Source organism: Ciona robusta, chromosome 6, assembly GCF_009617815.1.
Source record: "Ciona robusta chromosome 6, ASM961781v2".
Lineage (NCBI taxonomy): Eukaryota > Metazoa > Chordata > Ascidiacea > Phlebobranchia > Cionidae > Ciona > Ciona robusta.
This window is the reverse complement of record NC_143240.1, coordinates 3,554,820-3,574,380: the sequence shown is the minus strand read 5'-3', so window position 1 is coordinate 3,574,380 and position 19,561 is coordinate 3,554,820. Positions and strand designations below refer to the sequence as shown.

Below are 19,561 nucleotides of genomic sequence, written 5' to 3'. Positions count from 1 at the left end.
ATAGATCTAGATAAAGCTCGACCGAGACACCAAGGTCAAACCGCATTTGCATTTTTTACAGGTGCGTGAAAATGTTGTCTTTTATCAATACCATGCAGCAAATCAATGGCACGTTTTAGGCTGTGGCTTATTTAAAAGTCTCTACAGTGCTGTGGGGTAAAATGGAACACGTGAGCTTACGATATCTCATGTTTCGTAATCATGTTTTTAACAATTAACAACGCTATAGGAGTCGCGAGGATAGATTCTTTTTTTTCTAAATAAAGAGAATGAAAACATGTCCCATCTTTTCAGTGAAACTTTTTGTTTTTTCCACTAGCCTTTGGTTTTCCTTTTTCACTTGAAATTGGTGCTCTCTACAGGGGCGGATCCAGACATTTGCTTTAGGGGGGGCGATTTTGTTAATAAAAACTCGAAAACCTTTAACAGACAAAAGTTATGTATTTTTAGCGCCGAAAACACACACAACAATAATGTACAAGAAAGGTCATAATCGAGCGAAATAGACGCCAAAATACTTAGCCTACACTACAAAATCCAATCTGCGGTTTTTACTGTTTGCAAAACGGTTAATAATAGCATCTGGATCCATAACAATATCTCTGTGCTGGTGCATACTTTTTTTAATTTAAAAGTTTTTTTAATGTAAAAGTGCATACTTTTTTTTTTAATTTTTTTTTTTTTTTTTTTTTTTTAAAATTTTTTTTTGTTCTACGGCCAGGTCTAGGGGGGGCGATCGCCCCATTCGCCCCCCCCTAGATCCGCCCCTGGCTCTCTATGCCAGAAACTTGTTAGAGAGTGCTTTTTAGATGCATTATAACAACAGATTACTGCTGTACTTATTACGAGTACGACAACATGTTTGTTTTGTAGCAAAACAACTGTAAAAACAAGCTCTCTTGCATCAAGTGTGTTATTCCAAGGCGGTAATAAATTCTTAAATTGAAGGGTTTGTTTCGTCACAATCATTATCGATCTACTGACAGCGGTGGCGTTCTAAAATTTCAATCGTCGAAACTGAAAATCCGTAAACTGCGTACCAATGATACCAAAACAAAACAAAAATCGCAAAGCCAGGCAGTAGAATCAATATATAGTCGTGTGTAATGCAATTTCTGTTATGTACACAAGTCAAACATCCAATTTTGTGTCACTTTTCGCGCTGAACGGGCCAGAGATGTTATTTCATTCTCACCTCCATCTTATAAGCTGCTGCATAAATATTAATACTGTGTCTGCTAGGTACCGAACACTTTTCGTATCTTATGGCTTGATTTCTGGATAACGATGTGAAATTGTATCTATGAAATACAAGGATTTGTAATTTATCATTTCGATACCGTTAGCCCAAGTACGTGTTTCAGGGCAAATTGCGGCAGTCTGCTATATTAGATATAAAGGATTAAAATGTCACTTCTGTAACGCTTGCCAGGCAAACGGGATTATGCTGGCGTCTTTCAGACCTGTGACGAATTATTTAAAGTCATATCGGTACGTTCCTATCAGTTGGTGTGCAATTAAAGCAGGCAGATTTCATTCGCAACCAATCAATGGCCGCTAGATTAAATTTGATAGCTTCTATAAGTGCATTTGATGCTTGCGGATTACCCCACCGAGACATACGGTGCTCCAGCGCTCAGCTTTTCATTTGTATCCGCTTTAACTCATTTAAGAGCTCTCATATATTCAATGCGCAGCCCTGTTTTAATCAAATGCAGAAAATCAATAACACTGAATAGACAGGAGGCATGAAATCGTTAATACATTCCCATATCTATACCTTCTATTCCATAACACATGTATCTGTGACGCAATAATCTCATAAGTGGTACTCTCATGTCATTGGTTCCCTTTATCACGTGTTCAGCGGTTTAAATTTCAAACTAAAATCCCGCTAATCTTAAATTGGGATTAACATTTTGATAGGCATATGTCGAATTTTTCTATAATCTTGCGTTACGAATACGAACACCCAGTATTACCATAAAAAGGCGCTTACAATGTCAAAAAGGTGAACGAATTACAAGTTCTAACATTATAACTATAAGTCAGTTTTAGAATGTTTCAAATTCCGTATAATTGTTATGCTTTCGGTGGAAGAGTGACGCCGACTGTTTATAAAAAAATGTCGCCTTTAGAATTGTCGCGGCTCTATATTTTGACGTGTAGCAATTTAGTATGTGGTCACATATATCTTAAAGTCACTCAGTTTTCACATATAGTAGTGTGGGGTAGGATAGGATACCGTTGGCGTAAAAATCTGATCGTGTTTTAACCATTAACAACGCTCTAGAGTCTGTTAAATAATCTTTGTTTAACACCAGGGGGATCTTTGTTTAACACCAGGGGGATCTTTGTTTAACACCAGGGGGAACAGAAAAGAGAATGGAAACGTGTCCCATCATACCCCACCCTACTATAGGAGCTCCGAAACACCGAAGTTTCGGGGGGAAAGGCTATAAACCAATACATATGGTTTGGTATACGTGTTACAATTAGGTCGGAATAGACTTATAACCACTAATTGCAATCGGCAGGAAAACGAGATTATGTTTGACAACTTATCTTCGTATACTAATTGGCCAATTCAAACCTTAATTCGGTAATAACATGTTTATTCACAAAGCAGGTAGAATACATATCGTAATCCATATTATTACGTCATAATAGCGGCACGATTTCCGTTGCGAACGGCTTGAACTGGGTAGAGATTGGTGTCAAATATGATCCGATAATTTGCACGGTGGAAAAATGCATTGTTTTTCCACTCGCGTTTTGTTTTTCCACTCGCCGTTAATCCAGATTAAGTCTAAAACTGCAGGTACATTTTAAGAGCGCGGTGTAATTTAGAAGAAAATCTTATATAAGTAAACGGTAGCATAGTTTAAAATGCGGTAATTATGATCTATACACGCTATAGGAGCCGTAAACGCATAGTGTAGGGGTGTTAGAAAATGTTTTCTTTATATATTATGCGTTGCCCTTGCAGTTTGCAATGAAACACGTGCTGATTAAAAAAATAACAAAATGTAATAGGTTTTATACGTACGCCCATATTTCTTTGTTTGTTTTACGCCGAGTGCTATGCTATTCTGTTGGTTAAAACTGTCATAGTTCATTCGAAATATTACTTTATCATTCACTCTCTAAGTTATGCATGGTGTATCATTCACTCTCTAAGTTATGCATGGTGTAACTTGTAAACGGGCACAAGGTGCACGCATGGAACAGAACACCCGTGGTATAACGACTGTCGCTATTCCGCCAAGCGGGAATAAGTTACATTCATTCACTTTTGGTTTTGCCTGTTGTTAAGTAAAAGTGAAACAACAAGTATTTTTTTCGGCTTCATTTTCCTTAAATTCTATTGGCGGGTATTGGCTAGATACTAAGCTGTCATTGGTTGGCCAGGTGGTGACTTGACCAATCGTATTCCGTCTTGAGTTCAGTTTTTCGTGAAGTAATTTCACACACAGGTCCAAAAACATCTCGCTTATTCCTGAAAGAATTGTTCAGTGTTATATCACGTTTAGCACGCACACGCGAATTGATGTGACACTCGGTTTTATTACGACTTCACATTTAAATGTCAAGATGACAGAAACCCAAACCCATATTCGATCAAAGCATGTCGTCAGCCGAAAACACCCACGCAAAAACTTGCATATTTTGACAATTTTTCACTTGGTTTAGTCTTTTATGTAATTTATGAATAGATTCAAATTGTCATTTCAAGAACCAATTTTATGGAACGATTTAATTAAACCTTCGACTGTCGTTTTCGTGCTATTTCCCAAATTAACATGCCATACGTCTCAAAAAGATAAAAAAAATAGTTGTTTTAATTAATTTAATATTTGCTACTATACACGAAGATATTGCCAAAAAGCACCATGCACACATACGGCCTAATGTATACATACCTTCGTTGGAATAAGCGGACACCTCCCTAAAATGCCCGCCTATCATTTCAGCATATGCATTCGCCTCGCTTTGTTTAACTTTTCGTGATCTGCCGAGATCAGATTTGTTTCCAATGAGAAATAAAACTAAAAAGAAACCATAGTTAAAAGTCAATATCCTCCTTTTTAAGTCAATATCCTACTTTTTATAGAGTTCCGTGTGCGTATATACATTAGCAGTTAAATTTGAGGATGGGGCGTATATTACAAGACGATACGTGTTATTTAGAAGGCTACAGAGAAAACGGTTTTACATTTGTACTCTATACCAAAATATGTTATTGCTGGTAGGATAGTATGTGCTATATCACAAATTTAAACTAAAAGTATTTAGACACAATTTTTTCATTTTATTCATAAGTAATTACTCATGTCAACTATTTTGTCACGTTGAATTATTCTTAATTTGGCTTGTATCGCGAAACACAGTCTAATAAAGGCATAGTGGTATAGGGGAAGATGGGACACCTTTTCGTTCTATTTTCTCGTCCCATTTGGTCGTAAACAAAAAGAATTTTCAAAGAATTATAAAACCATATCCTCACGACTCCCATAGACCGTTGTTAATTGTTTAAAACACGATCAGGATATTTGGATGTTATGGGCTAAATGTGTCTCATCTTCCCCTACCCTACTATATAGTCATATTGTATAAGACTTTACACCCTAAAGGAAAGTATTACGAAGTATGTATTAACCCGGATTCTAAATCACAAGGTGTTTAAATGTCTTTTATTAAATTCGAACTTACTTAGTTTGTCTTCTATATGTTGATGTAATTCTGTAAAATAAGTTTGTAAACATTACGTGTAAAAGGTGCGTGAACTTTTTGTTTAAGAAGCCACGTTTTAGAGGGCTATTAAAACTGTAATGCACGCTGTACAACATACACTAATGGGTGTCAATGAAATATTAATAAGCTAGGCATAGTTCCGTTTCTGATTGTGCGGTTTTCTACCACCGACGGGCCTCGAACCTATAAACCTTTCGCTTACCTGTTGCCCACTTTTGCGCTGCTACAAAGCTATCAGAATCAGTGATGTCAAATACGATCAATGCGGCCTTTGAGTTCCGATAATACATTGGTATCTGCAGCAAAAGGAACAACCGGGTGTTGAATTAAATTTTAATCCCAGCCTAGACGGAGATTATAATTATATCCTTCGTGTGATGCGATCAATTATTCAGCATAGGGTAGAAAACGGCTAATTCAATTGCGGGAAGTGGGGCAGCTAACCCCCACAGTTGTCTTGTATCGACAGCGCGCATGAGGTATATACAATTGAATAGAGGTCACTGTATCGTCGGCATATATTTCGTATTTTTCCACAAATTTTACGTTTTAGTGTTTTTTTGCCACACAAATGGTTTTTAATTTTGGTTATTTTGTAAATTTAAGAGTCAGCGTTTTTTGTCCGTCAAGCGTGTGCCATAAAGACTGTCATTGCCCCGCTGCGATGGTGTAAATAAGTAACATTCATTTATTTCATAAATACAACATTTATACTTTATAAAACATACACTTTGATTTGAATTTTTATACAAACATACAGTACACAACACATTCATATCTTTTCGCACTTGAAAACAACATTTTTCATTAAAATTTTCTTTTAACGAAACAGCTGCCAACAAAGCAATAACTTCAAGTAGACGTCACCAGTTTATAAACCGTTGAAATTCAACTATTCATTTATCAAACATCAAAGCTATATGTAGCGCTACAGTAACTTTACCGCTGTTGTAACATATGTCATACGTAGGTACTGACGTGTTTATCAAGTTTAAGAAGTAGAAACGTCAGTACCAAAATAAAGCTGTTTTATTGTTTTATAAAACTTGTGTAAAAATGTGTGATTTTCTGGCGTTTGTTTTTGTGTTCCCCCAAAGGACCGACGTTTCGTCTGCCATATACGGCTCTTTTAAACCAATAATACATAACATATATACGAATGTAATATGCCGTATAGGATTACGAGCTTGTTTGTTCGTTCCCAACGAAATAACAGTTACATTGTTGACTGTACGAACGAAACCGCTTTGACCGTGATTCGGTTTGAAATATTACCACCGTGCCCAAATAAGGGGCCAAGCTAATGTACAGCACCGGAGTTTATTCTACGCTTGTTTGCCTGTATGGTAAGCGAAGCATAGGAAGGCAGGAAGACCCTTGTTTAAACTACCAACAATTCATTTCGAATTGAAGATGGCGCTTCAAGGCTGACACCTTGTACCGCAGACTCTATAGCGTCTAGATTGAGTTACCTGCGCCCCTACTCCGTGGTTCAATGCAACTCACACGGTAGGGTTGCCGAAATGGGGTTAGATTCAGATGCCCATGAGATCGCCTGCTCCCACACGGGCCGAAATACGAGCTTCTATACTGATTACTTCACTGTTTTGCTCTGCTCCCATACTGTTTTCGGTATACTATAGCGGGAAACGCATTTGAAATTGATATCGCTTTGATTCTATCAACTCATAATCCGAATGTTTGTTTTGCAGGGCGCGGGGTATTGTCGCCAGATAGAGGCCATTATGACGTCATAATACTCACCATCGACTTGAAGCGCTCCTGACCCGCGGTGTCCCAGATTTTCAACTTCAACTTTTGGTCGCCGACTTCCCTGGAACAAAATGGAAAAGGGAGTGATTTTAATTGTGATTAACTGCATGAATCGGGTCCTAATTTAGTGCTTATGGAATTAGACGGTTCTCGTAACATAAAGCAGTCAGAATTAAGTGATTCTATTTAAAGAGAGACTGATGGTGCCATTATTGGTGCAATATATGTATCTATAGCAGAATATAATTCAGACTTTTTGTGTGTTACATATTCCGAAACACTCTGTCCGAAGTGATTAATTTTTAACACTTTCGCTGGATCGCTAAATCGTGACGTCACCGCAGCCGTTCCGGTCGACAGCTACGTCACTCGTCGGTCGGAATTTACCTCCCGGTAAAACGAGGCGATAAAATCGCCCTGCTTCGGTTCACGACACTGTACACCTAACAAACCAACTCTGCTTTACCAAAGCTTTGAGCAAACCCGAAAACTTTCATGTTAAATTTGCAGGCGACTGCAAAGCGCTTATGGTCGGGCACGGGCACGCAGAAACTGATTTATCGCTGCTTTTCAGACCCACTGGGTGGCTTTGGGCATGCCTTAACCTTTAAAACGCCCATTCCCCTATCGGGTTTAGTTGTAAAGTAAACAAACTATTTGTACTTGAATTTCGTTCCATTCGCTGTCGAGCGAATTTCGACAAACGATTTTTTCGCGAAAGCTTTTCCGCGCTGCCTATTGTTCCTATATGACGTCATAGTCACGATTGTCTTCCTTAATCCTGATTGAGTAAAAGAGGAACTAGTTGAGGCGATGCAGGCCCCTTTATCGGCGTTTGTGTGCGGAGCAATACAAACAGGATTATGTATGAAGATAAAATGGCGCACGAAAACCCCGAGACCAAATTTCTGGATTGGAGAAACGACAGCGAATGTTTTATCTTGTTTTTCTACATTGACCGCAAGCCAGAGCGCACTTATAGACGGCTAATAGGGTCTAGTCTAATTCGTCTTGTATGAGTGTACAAGGCTGAAATCATACCCTATACGTTTTTTTATTCCCCCCAAATCGCGGCGCGTGTTTTAATAACGGTTTGTTTATTGGTGGAACCGACGCGTAGATATTATCTAAGTACAAAAACTCGTTAGCCTTTTTGATGTGCTCCACCTATTTCGGTACATGTGTTGGTTTAGTGGCTGCCAGTATGCCGAGCCAAGTAGTATAGACAGTTTGCATTTTATTTGGCGTTAAAACGGTGCCAGGACCGGTTCTTTAGGCTTGGAGACGTCTCGCTCTATTAGTGCTAGTTTCAACCAATTTTTTTGACAAATGAGCCCACGAAGCGAAATTTCAAACAATTTGAGTTTCTATACCTAAAGTACTACACATAAATTGTTGATAGATTATATAGTGCCGTTAAAAAATGCCTGAAAAGCGGAATTCCATACTATTTTGAGTATATATATAATACCCAACTGCCCGATCTGTTGACAGATTAATTCGGTGCTGAAAAGAAATAAAACTGAATAACTGTTTGGTAGTTCTATTTTATACCCAAGAAATAGGAATTTTCAACGACCAGAAAGCAATTTTACTATAAGTGCTTGGTAGTTTAACTTTATATACCCACAGTACTACACAATTTGTTGATTGATTAAACGATGCTGTACAAAATGGGAATTTTCCATTCCTGGCGCTGAGGATGCGTGTTTCATTTCCCTTGCCAAGGCAGTCAGAAACAAGACACTTTGTGACCTTCGTAAGCCGATACCAAGCGCCATATGCCCGCACCCTAGACGCTGGGAACGGTTCTCGTTAAAATGTATAATGCTGTACTGGTACTGTGGGGAAGATGGTTACCAAAGAATGAAAATGTGAACCATCCTACCCTTACTTACGGTAATAGCGACTATGGGGTAAATGGAATCGTAATTTTACCAATTAATAACGGTCTTTATGTTTATGTAAATATTTCTTTGTTCACCAACAAATCAGAAGAGAAGAGAAAAGACGATGAAAACTTGGATCATCTTACCCCAACCTATTATATCCTGCACCTACTCGTGTGTATTTCTATATTTTTCAAAATGACAAACCGCATCCCACGTACAGATTATTGTTCAGTTTTGTCATACACCGACGACAGCCAGATGTGCAAACAGAATATGCGCTACTTATAAAAGAAGAGTCAGTCTATTGCCACTTATACCAAAGAACGAGTAGTGAAACCGAGTTCTATCATGTCGAGTTCGACCCAAGCACTAAAGAGCCTTGTTGCGTAACAAACGAGGAATTTGCATGTCAACGATTATAACGTCACACATTTGACAAGCGTCAGAGCAACTTGACATAAGGATTAAGTTGGATTATCTGGGTTTCCATACAAGTCTGGGTTTATTTAGAACTACAATGGAAGGCGGGGATTATTTTAGGACCACGGCGTTAGCGGGAACGGTATTTTGACCGTTTAGCTGCAAAACATTAGGCTAGTTTTCCTACTTACTACAGTTGGCCATAGTTAGCCACTGCAGGGTAACTTTTAAACTGGCACGAGGTATATGAAACAGAACATCCGTGTTATAATAACTGTCGTTGCCCCGGTACGCGAGGATAAACCAGTTTCATTCTTATAAACACGAGGCAAATTCTCCTGTTTATAGAAAGTCTACAGTTGAGCATAAACCGATTGATTAGACAGCCCATATTTTGAGTCATTATCGTTGTTTAGACGCCACTGGTCAGTGGGATTAACTTGTCACAACTTTCAAGCGCGCGAGGCAATACGTCACAGACCCCACTATGGCGTCACAAAGGCAGGGCGCGTGTATTTCGACGGACCGTGTTATTGGATCCAGCGATACTAACATCCCATGACGAGAAATTCATTTAGATTTTTGCCGACGAAAAACGGCAACCAACCAGTGGAAAAATGTCGGGTATAGGAGTAACAGTCACGAGGTGTTGAAGATTTTAGGAGTCGGTTGTAACGCTATGACTAATTTATTGTAGGGTCTTGTTTTGCTTATTGCGCCATTACTCGTAATAACTCACTTTATCAGCGCGTTGATAGATAGAACTGAAGACATGTTTAGAAAACATGGGTAGGGTTTTATTGCTACACGAAAACTACCGAGCGTTTTTTGCTACAGTTTTAGGTGTGAAAAATACGCCAAACATAGTAATTGATTAAAGAAAAATGCGGCAAAATAGAAAACAAAGTAATTTATGTTCATTAAAAATTTTGGCTGTGCAAATGTGAAAAGTAGGCATTGTTTTTGAAGTTTATTACTTCTTGGTATTCAGTGTTGAAAGACATAGCCAGTTTATGACCCCTCGTGTAATTCGTAAGTGCTGACTCTGTCTCGCAATTTGTTTTATTACTTAAGGGATTTGGGCACTCAGCGCTTTGTTGTGAGTCCACACCCAAGTTCGAATAACAAACTAAACCACTATGGCTGTCTATAGGCGTCAAAGCTTGTACAGTTGTCCTTGGTGTATAGTTAACTCGCCGCGCTGTTCTATTCCCATTACTAATGCCTACTGAAGATAAAACCATGTTTTCTTTTCGTCAGGATATGTTTTACACGTTATGTCATCGCGTTTGCGGAGGTAGGACGTATGTTTACAGATAAGAATACTTGATTATTCGTTTTCTCATTTCCGTGTCGCCAGTACTAGTCACACTAATTCAATATTAGCGTCTCGAAATTGGACTCGCGATATTTGGAGAACGGAGCGGCAGTGAAGGTTTCGACAGCTTCTCTTTGCGTTGTTCAAAGCGTCCTATATGACGTGTACAAACACAGCAAAACATGTAACAAAGTCTCTTTAGAAGTTCGTATGTTTACATTCTTCAACCCGTGTTCTTAACTTGCCCGGAAACTCGACTTTCTGAGTGGATGTGTTGTTTTGTATTTGCTCGTGCGACTATTAAAGCATTCGCCCGCGTTTGTACTTCCACTCAAGGGAAATAAGGCTCACCAAAAGCCTTTCGGGTATTCAGTTTGATTTGTCGCTAATAGTTTCGAAACCAGTTAACGCTAAGGGATAGGAAACCATGCTCGTTTACAGCGAGAAATGAAATGTAATATTGATAATATAAGACAGCTGTATTCCACCATGGCTCCCGCTGTTTTTAATACACATGGCGCCATATTGCTGGCATTAGTTATAACGCTGAAGTTTCTTTAAACGTTTCAAGTTCTTTATTTAAAATGTTTTATTGATAACGCCATATGCTTGTTTGAAATAACAGTATTTATTAATATAAGTTTAGGAATGCAAAATAATTGTAAATTTATAAATCATTTTTCGCGAATATTTAAAACTTCTTCCTTTTCTCGGCTTTTTTAGGCTATTTTGCAAATCTATCAATAAATTGCATAATATGAAATGGCATTCGCCCTAAAATATGTAAAATCACTAATATATATAAAACAGAACACCCGTGTTTTATAACTGTCGTTCCCCGCCATGCGAGGATAAATAAGTTACATACGTGGTAACTTGTAAGTGGCCATGAAAAGATGTATGAAACAAAAACCCATTTCTTTAAACTGTCGTTTCCCCGACATTCGAAACTATATCATTTAAATTCACTATTTTTATTTATCACAAGACAAGTTTTATTCACTTACTCGATGGCTTCAAAATAAGCAGCTCCAATAGTGGGGGTTGAAGTTTCCACAAATATTTTCCGCGAATACCTCATTACTAGCGAAGTCTTCCCCACGCCTGCGAATAAACTTTATTATTACGTCACAATGTCACTTAACCGAGAAATCTTAGGACCTCTGACGTCATAATAGGGATGAAATCGACACCGCGTATCAAGACACCACCGGGCGAAAACCCCGGTTTTTATTCGAAGCGAAAATTAACGTGCGAAAAGTTGTAAGAAAGGACTAATCAACATTATTCCCTTCATTGTGGTTTAATTAAAAGCGCGGATTACGAAACCGTTTCCGCGGTTCAATAAACCGCTGTAAGATTCGAAAGACCAATTTCTTTTAACTAAACAATAACTGTGTATCGAGTAAACAACCTCGAAAAACAAGCAGTTTATGAATTATACAGAGCTATAAATCCATCTAGGAACTTGTACCGCAATCTTTACAGCGATTACTTTTGAGTTATAGCTTTATTTAGGTAAATGATTTTGTTTTTCGTTGTAATTTCCCATTTGTATGTGTCAATCAATACAATAGTGTTGTTTTTTCTCTAGTAACGTATCTTTCGCTGTAAAAGAGAGTAAGAGCGAAACGTGACGTCAAATAACATGACGTCACATAGCAATAAAACCGACGCGCGGGGGTCAAAAATTTATAAAAGCGAATAAATCATCTACAGTAAGCAAACGAAGCTGTTTGTTCTGCCCAACTGCGTGGTGTAACTGGACCAAGGACCAGTGGTCGTGGAGAAACTGCTTAAAAGATTTATTACGTACTACGGTGCGCAAACGGGTTATCTCAGACAAATATAATCTTTGTATGCCGCTAATACCTAAACAAATATCCACACCCCATAACTCTTAATCCAGAGCGCAGAGGGTTATCTCTTTCACTCAAAATCGAACAAAGCTAAAATACTTGGACAATCCAGTCAAAGCCAGTCTGAATCATCCAGTATTTAGAATTTCTTGCAGGGCGTCTGTCGCTTCTATTTTTACCGTTATGACGCACCTTTAGCTCAAAGCTGGCGTCTCAATTTCAATTAAATGACCCCAATTAAACAAGACACCATGTCACTGCTGCTGGTTTGAACGCCTACCTTGGTCGCCAAGAACTAAAACTTTGGCCGAAAGATTCTTCATTTAAACTCCCTCATTCTACGACAGTATAGTGTATAGAATATGTTGTATGCGTTGTGTGTACTTGTAAATGCATAACACTTAGTTACACATTAACTCCATGCACAGAATGCTGCGTTATTTGACAATGATTTATTAATGACGTCACAATGTGTTTACGTCACACCCGCGAAAAATTTTCGCGGCTTGCGATTTGTTTACAAAAAACTAACCGTGAATTTTTGGCGGAAATTTGAATTAGTTCCAGGTTAAAGTTGAATAATCAAATCGCTTTTGATTGGCGGTTTCCTATACCCGTCATCAATATGATATATGACGTCACAGATGATCCTATATTTCGTCATAATCCAAATCACGAGTATGGACAAGTAAGATTAATATAAACCTAAGTTAACCCGACGTCTTCAAAGCGAGCATTAATTTCTTACGGCATTTTTAAGCCATGAGGTATAGCAGCTTAAAACTGCGCTTTCATGTCAATACCGCACAAGTGTACACCGCATAACAGGCGTGTTCTGTAAACTATATGACGGTCTACGTATGCGACATATGGTGTATATGATCGTTTTTGTCGTATAGTGCGTTGGGGCAAGACGGTTCAAGTTTTTAACCACTTGTCGCCTATATGACGTAGCTATTATATGATTAATTTTTTAGCTAATGTTATAGCATTTGTGGTTGATTTGTAATGAATTAGGTTGGGGCAAGATGGTCCATGTTTTTTTCGCTTTTATCGTCCCCTTTCGTGGTAAACAAAGATTTTACAGAAATATATAGCCACATCTGCACGACCCGACGGCCATTGCCTCGCGAGGATAAAACAAGTTCAAATGGTATTTTAGACCGTGTTAAACTCGGGAATTATGTTTTAGCCTATTTCGCTCAGAAAATGGTATTTCAGCGGTCTGACACGTATTCTTAACATTGTATTTGGTCTTGGCCCTTTCGTTGTTCATTCCCCATAAGTGACAAGCAGTCGTTGTAGTTTGACGCTGTAGGTCGAACTTTCCTATCCAAACCACAGAAATAAAAAAGAATAGAACGCGCATCTCCAATGTCGGCAAAGGAGAGAGCACGATACACTGTCTCTCTTTCGCGGGTCGTTCCCGTTTACTATTGTAGTCAATGGAGTCGATGACGTTTTGCGTAGTTTTTCTTCGTTTTTTGACTTAATTTAAAGTTATTGTGTAAAAAAAACTATTTTCTAATATATATATATTTCTAAAAAACCGTTTTTTTGAAATTTTTAATTAATTTTTTTAAATAATTAAATTTCCTAAACAAGTGGTAAACTGTAAGCGTTAACGTACCAAATAACTAAACTAGCCTAACAAACTTGAATAGTTGGTGTAGTTTTTAAAATAAACAGCTAAAACCTTCCAAAAACACTATGCGCCTATCTTTTACAATGGAGACGAAGGGAAATGGGGACGGAGTTGGCGGTCACGTGAATAGAAAAAAGAATATATCACGGTTTTGGAAAGTTGCGCGTTCTACTCTTTTTTATTTCTGTGATCCAAACACGGAGAAAGTTGGCAGCGACCACCACATTAGAGACAACGCCTAATTGATGTCTCGTTTCGGTAGAAAAAGAAAAAAGGCACCGGGCCTTCGGACTGCCTTGTCGTCTTTGGTTTATTTAGTTTCAGCTACGAGACTAAGAAATGCACTATTTGACAGTTGTCGTAATTTAAAGGTGCCAGAATTTATTAGGGCAATGTTTTAAGTACAAGTCGTTTGTCGAAGTGAATTTTATTTAAAATTTGATCTCTGTGAAGAAAATGTTTTAACCGCTGTTGAGATTTCAGGCAGCCATTTTGAGAAAAAAATAATTGTCAGTTTAATTCTATAAATCAGGTTTCTACAGTTTTGAGATTATATTATGCTGAAAATTAATTTGAGATTTTTTCTTGATTATGTGCCAAATTGGCGGCGTGCGTTTGGTTTTAAAAATAATATTGATTTCAATGGCCGTAAACTTTAATGCCGTAAAGTAAACAAGAATCGGGACGTTTCTATGTAAATAATAAACAAGTTATCTGATAAAATCACACCAAAAAAACAAACAGTAAAAAGAGATAAAAAAAATTGAAGAACAAAAACTATTGTTTTTTTTACTTTTTATTTATACTTGACAGTTACGCGTTTTCCAATCAGAGATATAAGATACGAAACTGTGTTGTTGTTTACTGAGGCTGTGCTGGGACGAGCAATACTCGTTTTATCGTATCAGCAATTTGTTTTATGACATTCATTTATGCCAGCTTGCCAAGTCGTACTTTGTTAATTGCGTATTTATTGCGTAACTTACAAACCAGCGTGAGATTTGGGATAATGAAATTGTGTTTCGATTTTTTTAAGGTGCGGAAAGTTTGTTACTTTCGCTTTTGTCTCTTACCAAAAGATTAATGTCTAAACAAGATCAGATTACGCCGGGGCGGTTTCGAGTTTCCGCGACGATTTGCGACCTCGCGCCCGGCTTGGGCAATTAAAATTCCCCGATGTGTAAACAAATATTCTCTCAATACAGAAATTTGGATGAATTAGGTTAGGAGAACAGAAAACAGTAGAAAATGGAAACAACGTTCAAAATCCTTATTTCTTTCACTCTGTTGGTTAATATCTGTCAGGCTTCTGCTTGTGTTCGAAACTGTCGATGCGACAGCCGTAATAATGTATATTGCATCGAAAACTCCTGGACATTTGTGCCTTACGGTATCCCGGTCGAAACTAGAAGTTTAAACATGTACAGGAACAATATAACGAATGGGCCGACCACCAATGCAAATTTGGAAAGACTAATAAACCTAAAGAAACTGGACATGCACCAAAACGATTTAAAATCATTTCCAATCGGCCTTCCAAACTCGCTGGAGTTAATTTACTTTCAGAAAAACGACATCAAGTACATCGGGCGTAACTCGTTACACGGATTATCAAACTTAAACGAGTTACATCTGGACGAAAACAACATCACAAACAAAGGACTTTCGTCGGTCGCTTTCAAGGACGCGACACGACTCATGGAGCTCGTACTGACTAATAACTTGCTGACAGCTGTACCCGAAGGCTTACCGGTATCCCTCCGCGTTCTTAGGTTAGACAACAACCTAGTTCAGAGGGTTACCGTCTCCGCATTGCAGCCGCTTACGAGACTGATAAGGTTGGACTTATCCGGTAACTCAATCATACAAAACTTTGTAGAACCAAGCGCATTCTTGGGACTGCACCGACTCCGCACACTTGACGTTAGTGCAAATCGATTGACACAAATACCAAAGGGCTTGCCGGATAATTTAGATGAACTTTTATTGTCAAAGAACTCAATTGAATTTGTGTATAGTACAAGCAGTGATGATGGCTCGCCGACCGCCCATGGAAGTTTAAGTGGATTAACGATGCTTACGAAGCTTGACCTGTCGTCCAACAAGTTACAAAGCGTTGAATACGGCGCCTTTGACGGCCAACAACGACTGCGAACCTGCGAGTTACAGAACAACCCGTGGCAATGTGATTGCTACCTTACATACCTGAAGCGGTGGCTTTCTTCTACGACTACAACTCTGAGCAGTGAGCGTAACACACGTTGCTCAACCCCACAAGCATTTAGCGGGGTCACGTTGAGAAATATCGACCAAGAAGTTCTTAATTGTGATATCAGGGAAGCAGGCGCATTTCGTATAAGTGATGTAACAAGCAACAGTGCTATATTATCTTGGTCCAATTCTACAGAAACACCAGATCCTGCATTTGTCAACAAAAGAGTGATGTCGGGGAAAATGTCTTGCAGTAACTGTTCGTTTTCCGACGATCCCACCAACGGTGTCGTAACAGTTTTAAGAGGTGCTGCTTCGGACTGGCTGTCGACTTACAGCATTGTAAACGTTGCTGGAAATATGTACAAGATAAATGGCCTGGAACCTAACAGACATTATGCTGTATGTCTCCTGGATTCGACACAAGACCCGAAGTTGGTAACAACCGACCAATGCCAGGATTTCTGGTTAAAAGAACCCCCTACAACATCCGCACCTAACTCCCAAGTTGACCCAAAATCAAATAAGCTTCCACTCTGGCTTATAGTGCTCTGCTGTGTATTAGCAGTGCTCTTATTACTTGCACTTATAGCTGTTGTAATATGCCGTCGAAGGTCCCGCGAAAAACCAGTCTTAGGCGCTGGGAATATGTATACTGCTCCGAGACTTACAAACTCGCGACACAACCGTCAAGAGTATTATTTCCCCGATTCCTACCTGCCTGGTTTCACCCAAAACTCAGCTACGCAGCGTAGCGACCGTACTTACGCCGAAGTTGGACCTGGCGGAAATGACGCAGCTATTGACGCAATGCGTGAATTTGACGTCACTTTGATGGTGAAACCGAATGACGCCACAGCACCAAAGAGATTACACATGACACAAGACAGTCTGAGTTCGTACAGGTATGTACTTATCTTTGCACAATAATGCCGTTTTTACCTTTGTTATTGAAGAGTTTTATTCTTAAACTTTGCCGTTTTCGTTTTTTTACCATACAATTTAGTTTTCGCTGGTAACTTTTGCTAACTTTCGCTGGTAACTTTTCGCTGGTAACTTTTTTTGGTAACTTTCGCTGGTAACTTTTGTCCCGTACAGTGCAGGACCTTTGCAGTTTTCGTTCATTTTTTTTACCATACAATTTAGTTTTCGCTGGTAACTTTTGAGTTAAACTTTTTGTTAACGAATTCCACTTTCCAAGCTTAATTTTACCACTACTGCACCATGTCATACGCCTTCTTTTTTCAATTAAATTTTTGTTAACAAATACTTTCCCCCCTAGCAGCCGCCACGACACAATCTCAACCAATCAGACAGCTGCTGATGGGTCACGTGGTTCACCACCACCCAGCTACGAGCCCTACGATTCTATTGGTCACCGTTCCTCCGAGAGTATGACGTCACGATTACGTCAGGACACCGGTATATACGTTTGAGCCGTTTCCGTTCTTTTATTTATTTTCATCGCGCTTCTATGACAATGCTGCTCTGACGTCACAATGCTGTTTTGTAACGTCACAGCTGTTATATTTTCCTCTTTTTTCGATTTATAAGAAAATCATGTTTTAAATGTTTTTAAAAATGGCATATTTAGATAAATCTCGCTTGCAAAAGAGTAGAAGATACTTTACATCGTTTAAAATGCGTTACGGCTGTGCATTAAACTATACAAATTGTTTAAAATAGCCCAAAAAGCGTTTTCCATTGCGCTGCCCCATGACGTATTGAAATGCATTAACGTTAAAATGTTCGCTATTATGAAAGTCCTGTATGACATTTATAACTGTAAAACATTTTCTGCTACATAAATTTGCTTGCAATTTCGTTCATGTTTATTGCTGTTTTGGGCCGTAATGTGACTTAAATTGCTTTGAAAATAATATTTTATGTATCGTCCCCAGATTATGTATACGACCTTCTGCTGCAGAGGTAAAACGTGAAATTTTTGCTTTTCTCAGCGCTGACAATTTGATGAATGCAGAACGAATGAAATATGCTTCTAAATTAGTTCCCATTTCAAATAAAACGATAAAGTTGTCTTTCTTAATGCTTCTTTTTTTCCTACATATCTAGTAATGACCGAAGTGTCTTAGTTTTGATACAACAGTTGAAAAACTGGTCTTGTATTTATACGTTTCTTATGTAAAAATGATTGTATCTTTTCGCCGCTTTTCGTTATTTGGGATCCGGTATCTCATGCACCCGTGTTTCTTATTGTTCCTTGTGTCTTTCCCACCCATATGCAGCTTTTATTTTTCTAATAAAATTCACAGCGAAAACACTGTTGTTTTAAAGCCCAAGCCACGGCGAATGAAAACAAATAAGCAAAACCTGGGACCATCATTCGCGACCTAATTTTGTTTTCTCAACCGGCCCTGTTTCGCCGTGAGGATTCGCTAAAATAAACAAAACCTGTCCCCGGCGCAGGAACCGTACTGATCAAATGAGCTTTGCTATTTTTTGTACAATTGTCCGTATACGTCACGGGTTCGTCGCTTTGTGCTGAAAATCAATTAAAATATTCTTAGATATGAATTACGCGCATACCAGTTCGCTATAACATGCCCCAACACGGCTAGCCAAGTTGATAGTCAAGTACTAAAGCGGTTTTGTGATGTACGGTGCATATTTTAACTAAATGGGATAGGCCAACTATGATATATAGTACTGTGGGGTAAGACGGATACCGTTAGTTCCTAATATCCCATTTTTCTTAAGCGTGTTTTAAAAATTAACAAGCTATTTTAGAATCGTGAGAATACAATTATATAATTCTGTAATTAATCTTCGTTTACTTCAAAGTGGAACGATAAAAGAAAACATGGACCAGCTTATCTAACTCAATATCCATATATCTTAAATCTTATATCGAGCAGGTGTTTTATCATTATTACACGCATTGGTTCTATACACACCTAAATTGTAAACTATTTGACCTTTAGATTAATTCACGAGTTCATGCTGCCAGTGTCATGGCCAAATTGTAAACATTCCGATTTTTACGCTTACCCTAAAGTTCGGTAAATTTATATTAGTTAATAATGACATTTTTACCTGTCAAATGTTTTGATATATGAGTTTACACTGTCATTTTTCATGGTTCATTTGTGTATGTTTCAATTCTTACCGTAAAAATCGGAAAAATTTAGTCTAATTCTGTACTTGACTTTAAACGGCGACTCGTAAAATCAATTTTTCGGTTTCAAATCAGTTTTCGCTATAACCCCGCTTTAAGCTCGTACCCCGCTGTTATTTCAGCTATAAGGCCTAAGCTTGTAATTGAAATTCTGAAGCGCTATACAACATAGCTCGATATAGCGCATAAAGTCTATCATCAATTCAATTCATCATGGGCCTTCAACAAATAAACAAAGCACGGTCGCTGGTAGTTCAGAGGGTTACGTTTCGAATAAAATATGTGACATGTCATTGGACTGTCGTTTACTATATGGTTCACAGATTTTCATATAACACTGTGAGGTAAGATGGATACCGTTGGCACATAAGATCCCATATTTCCTAATCGTGTTTTAAACAATTACCAACGATATTTTAGAGTCGTTCGAGCTATATAACTTTGTAAATATTTTTTATTTACTACCAAATGGAACGCTAAAAGAGAATAAAAACCTAGAACCATCTTACCCCAACCTACTGTACTGTGATATTCTTTGTTTACTACCAAATA

At 38.3% G+C, this 19,561-nt stretch overlaps 2 protein-coding genes across 3 annotated transcripts; one reads left to right on the top strand and one right to left on the bottom strand.

Annotated features, from left to right (window-relative positions):
• Nucleotides 1-760: 760 nt before the first annotated feature.
• LOC149735044 (ras-related protein Rab-21-like) lies at nucleotides 761-13,350 on the bottom strand. Its single transcript, XM_089879849.1, has 6 exons — nucleotides 11,166-13,350; nucleotides 6,520-6,589; nucleotides 4,958-5,051; nucleotides 4,714-4,743; nucleotides 3,924-4,049; nucleotides 761-3,499 (listed from the first exon to the last, which is right to left on the bottom strand). The coding sequence occupies exons 1-6, from the start codon at nucleotides 11,237-11,239 to the stop codon at nucleotides 3,312-3,314; spliced, it is 582 nt and encodes a 193-aa protein (XP_089735975.1). The 5' UTR covers nucleotides 11,240-13,350; the 3' UTR covers nucleotides 761-3,311.
• Nucleotides 13,351-13,874: 524 nt separating this feature from the next.
• LOC149735043 (leucine-rich repeat transmembrane protein FLRT2-like) lies at nucleotides 13,875-18,152 on the top strand. 2 transcript variants are annotated; one of them, XM_089879764.1, is made up of 3 exons: nucleotides 13,875-16,778; nucleotides 17,159-17,295; nucleotides 17,775-18,152. In XM_089879764.1, exons 1-3 carry the CDS (start codon nucleotides 14,911-14,913, stop codon nucleotides 17,804-17,806), a joined length of 2,037 nt encoding a protein of 678 aa, XP_089735890.1. In that variant the 5' UTR covers nucleotides 13,875-14,910; the 3' UTR covers nucleotides 17,807-18,152. The 2 variants fall into 2 exon arrangements, with proteins under 2 accessions (XP_089735890.1, XP_089735889.1); XM_089879763.1 differs by having other exon boundaries at nucleotides 13,876-16,778; nucleotides 17,156-17,295.
• Nucleotides 18,153-19,561: the final 1,409 nt, after the last annotated feature.

Coding starts and splice junctions, on each gene's coding strand:
- LOC149735043 (XM_089879763.1), top strand. CDS start 14,911: ATGGAAACAACGTTCAAAATCCTTATTTCTTTCACTCTGTTGGTTAAT. Junction 16,779..17,155: donor GACAGTCTGAGTTCGTACAG/GTATGTACTTAT, acceptor TTTCCCCCCTAG/CAGCCGCCACGACACAATCT. Junction 17,296..17,774: donor ACGATTACGTCAGGACACCG/GTATATACGTTT, acceptor TATCGTCCCCAG/ATTATGTATACGACCTTCTG.
- LOC149735044 (XM_089879849.1), bottom strand. CDS start 11,239: ATGAGGTATTCGCGGAAAATATTTGTGGAAACTTCAACCCCCACTATT. Junction 5,052..6,519: donor AGGAGCGCTTCAAGTCGATG/GTGAGTATTATG, acceptor CTTTTGCTGCAG/ATACCAATGTATTATCGGAA. Junction 4,050..4,713: donor ACATATAGAAGACAAACTAA/GTAAGTTCGAAT, acceptor GTTTCTTTTTAG/TTTTATTTCTCATTGGAAAC.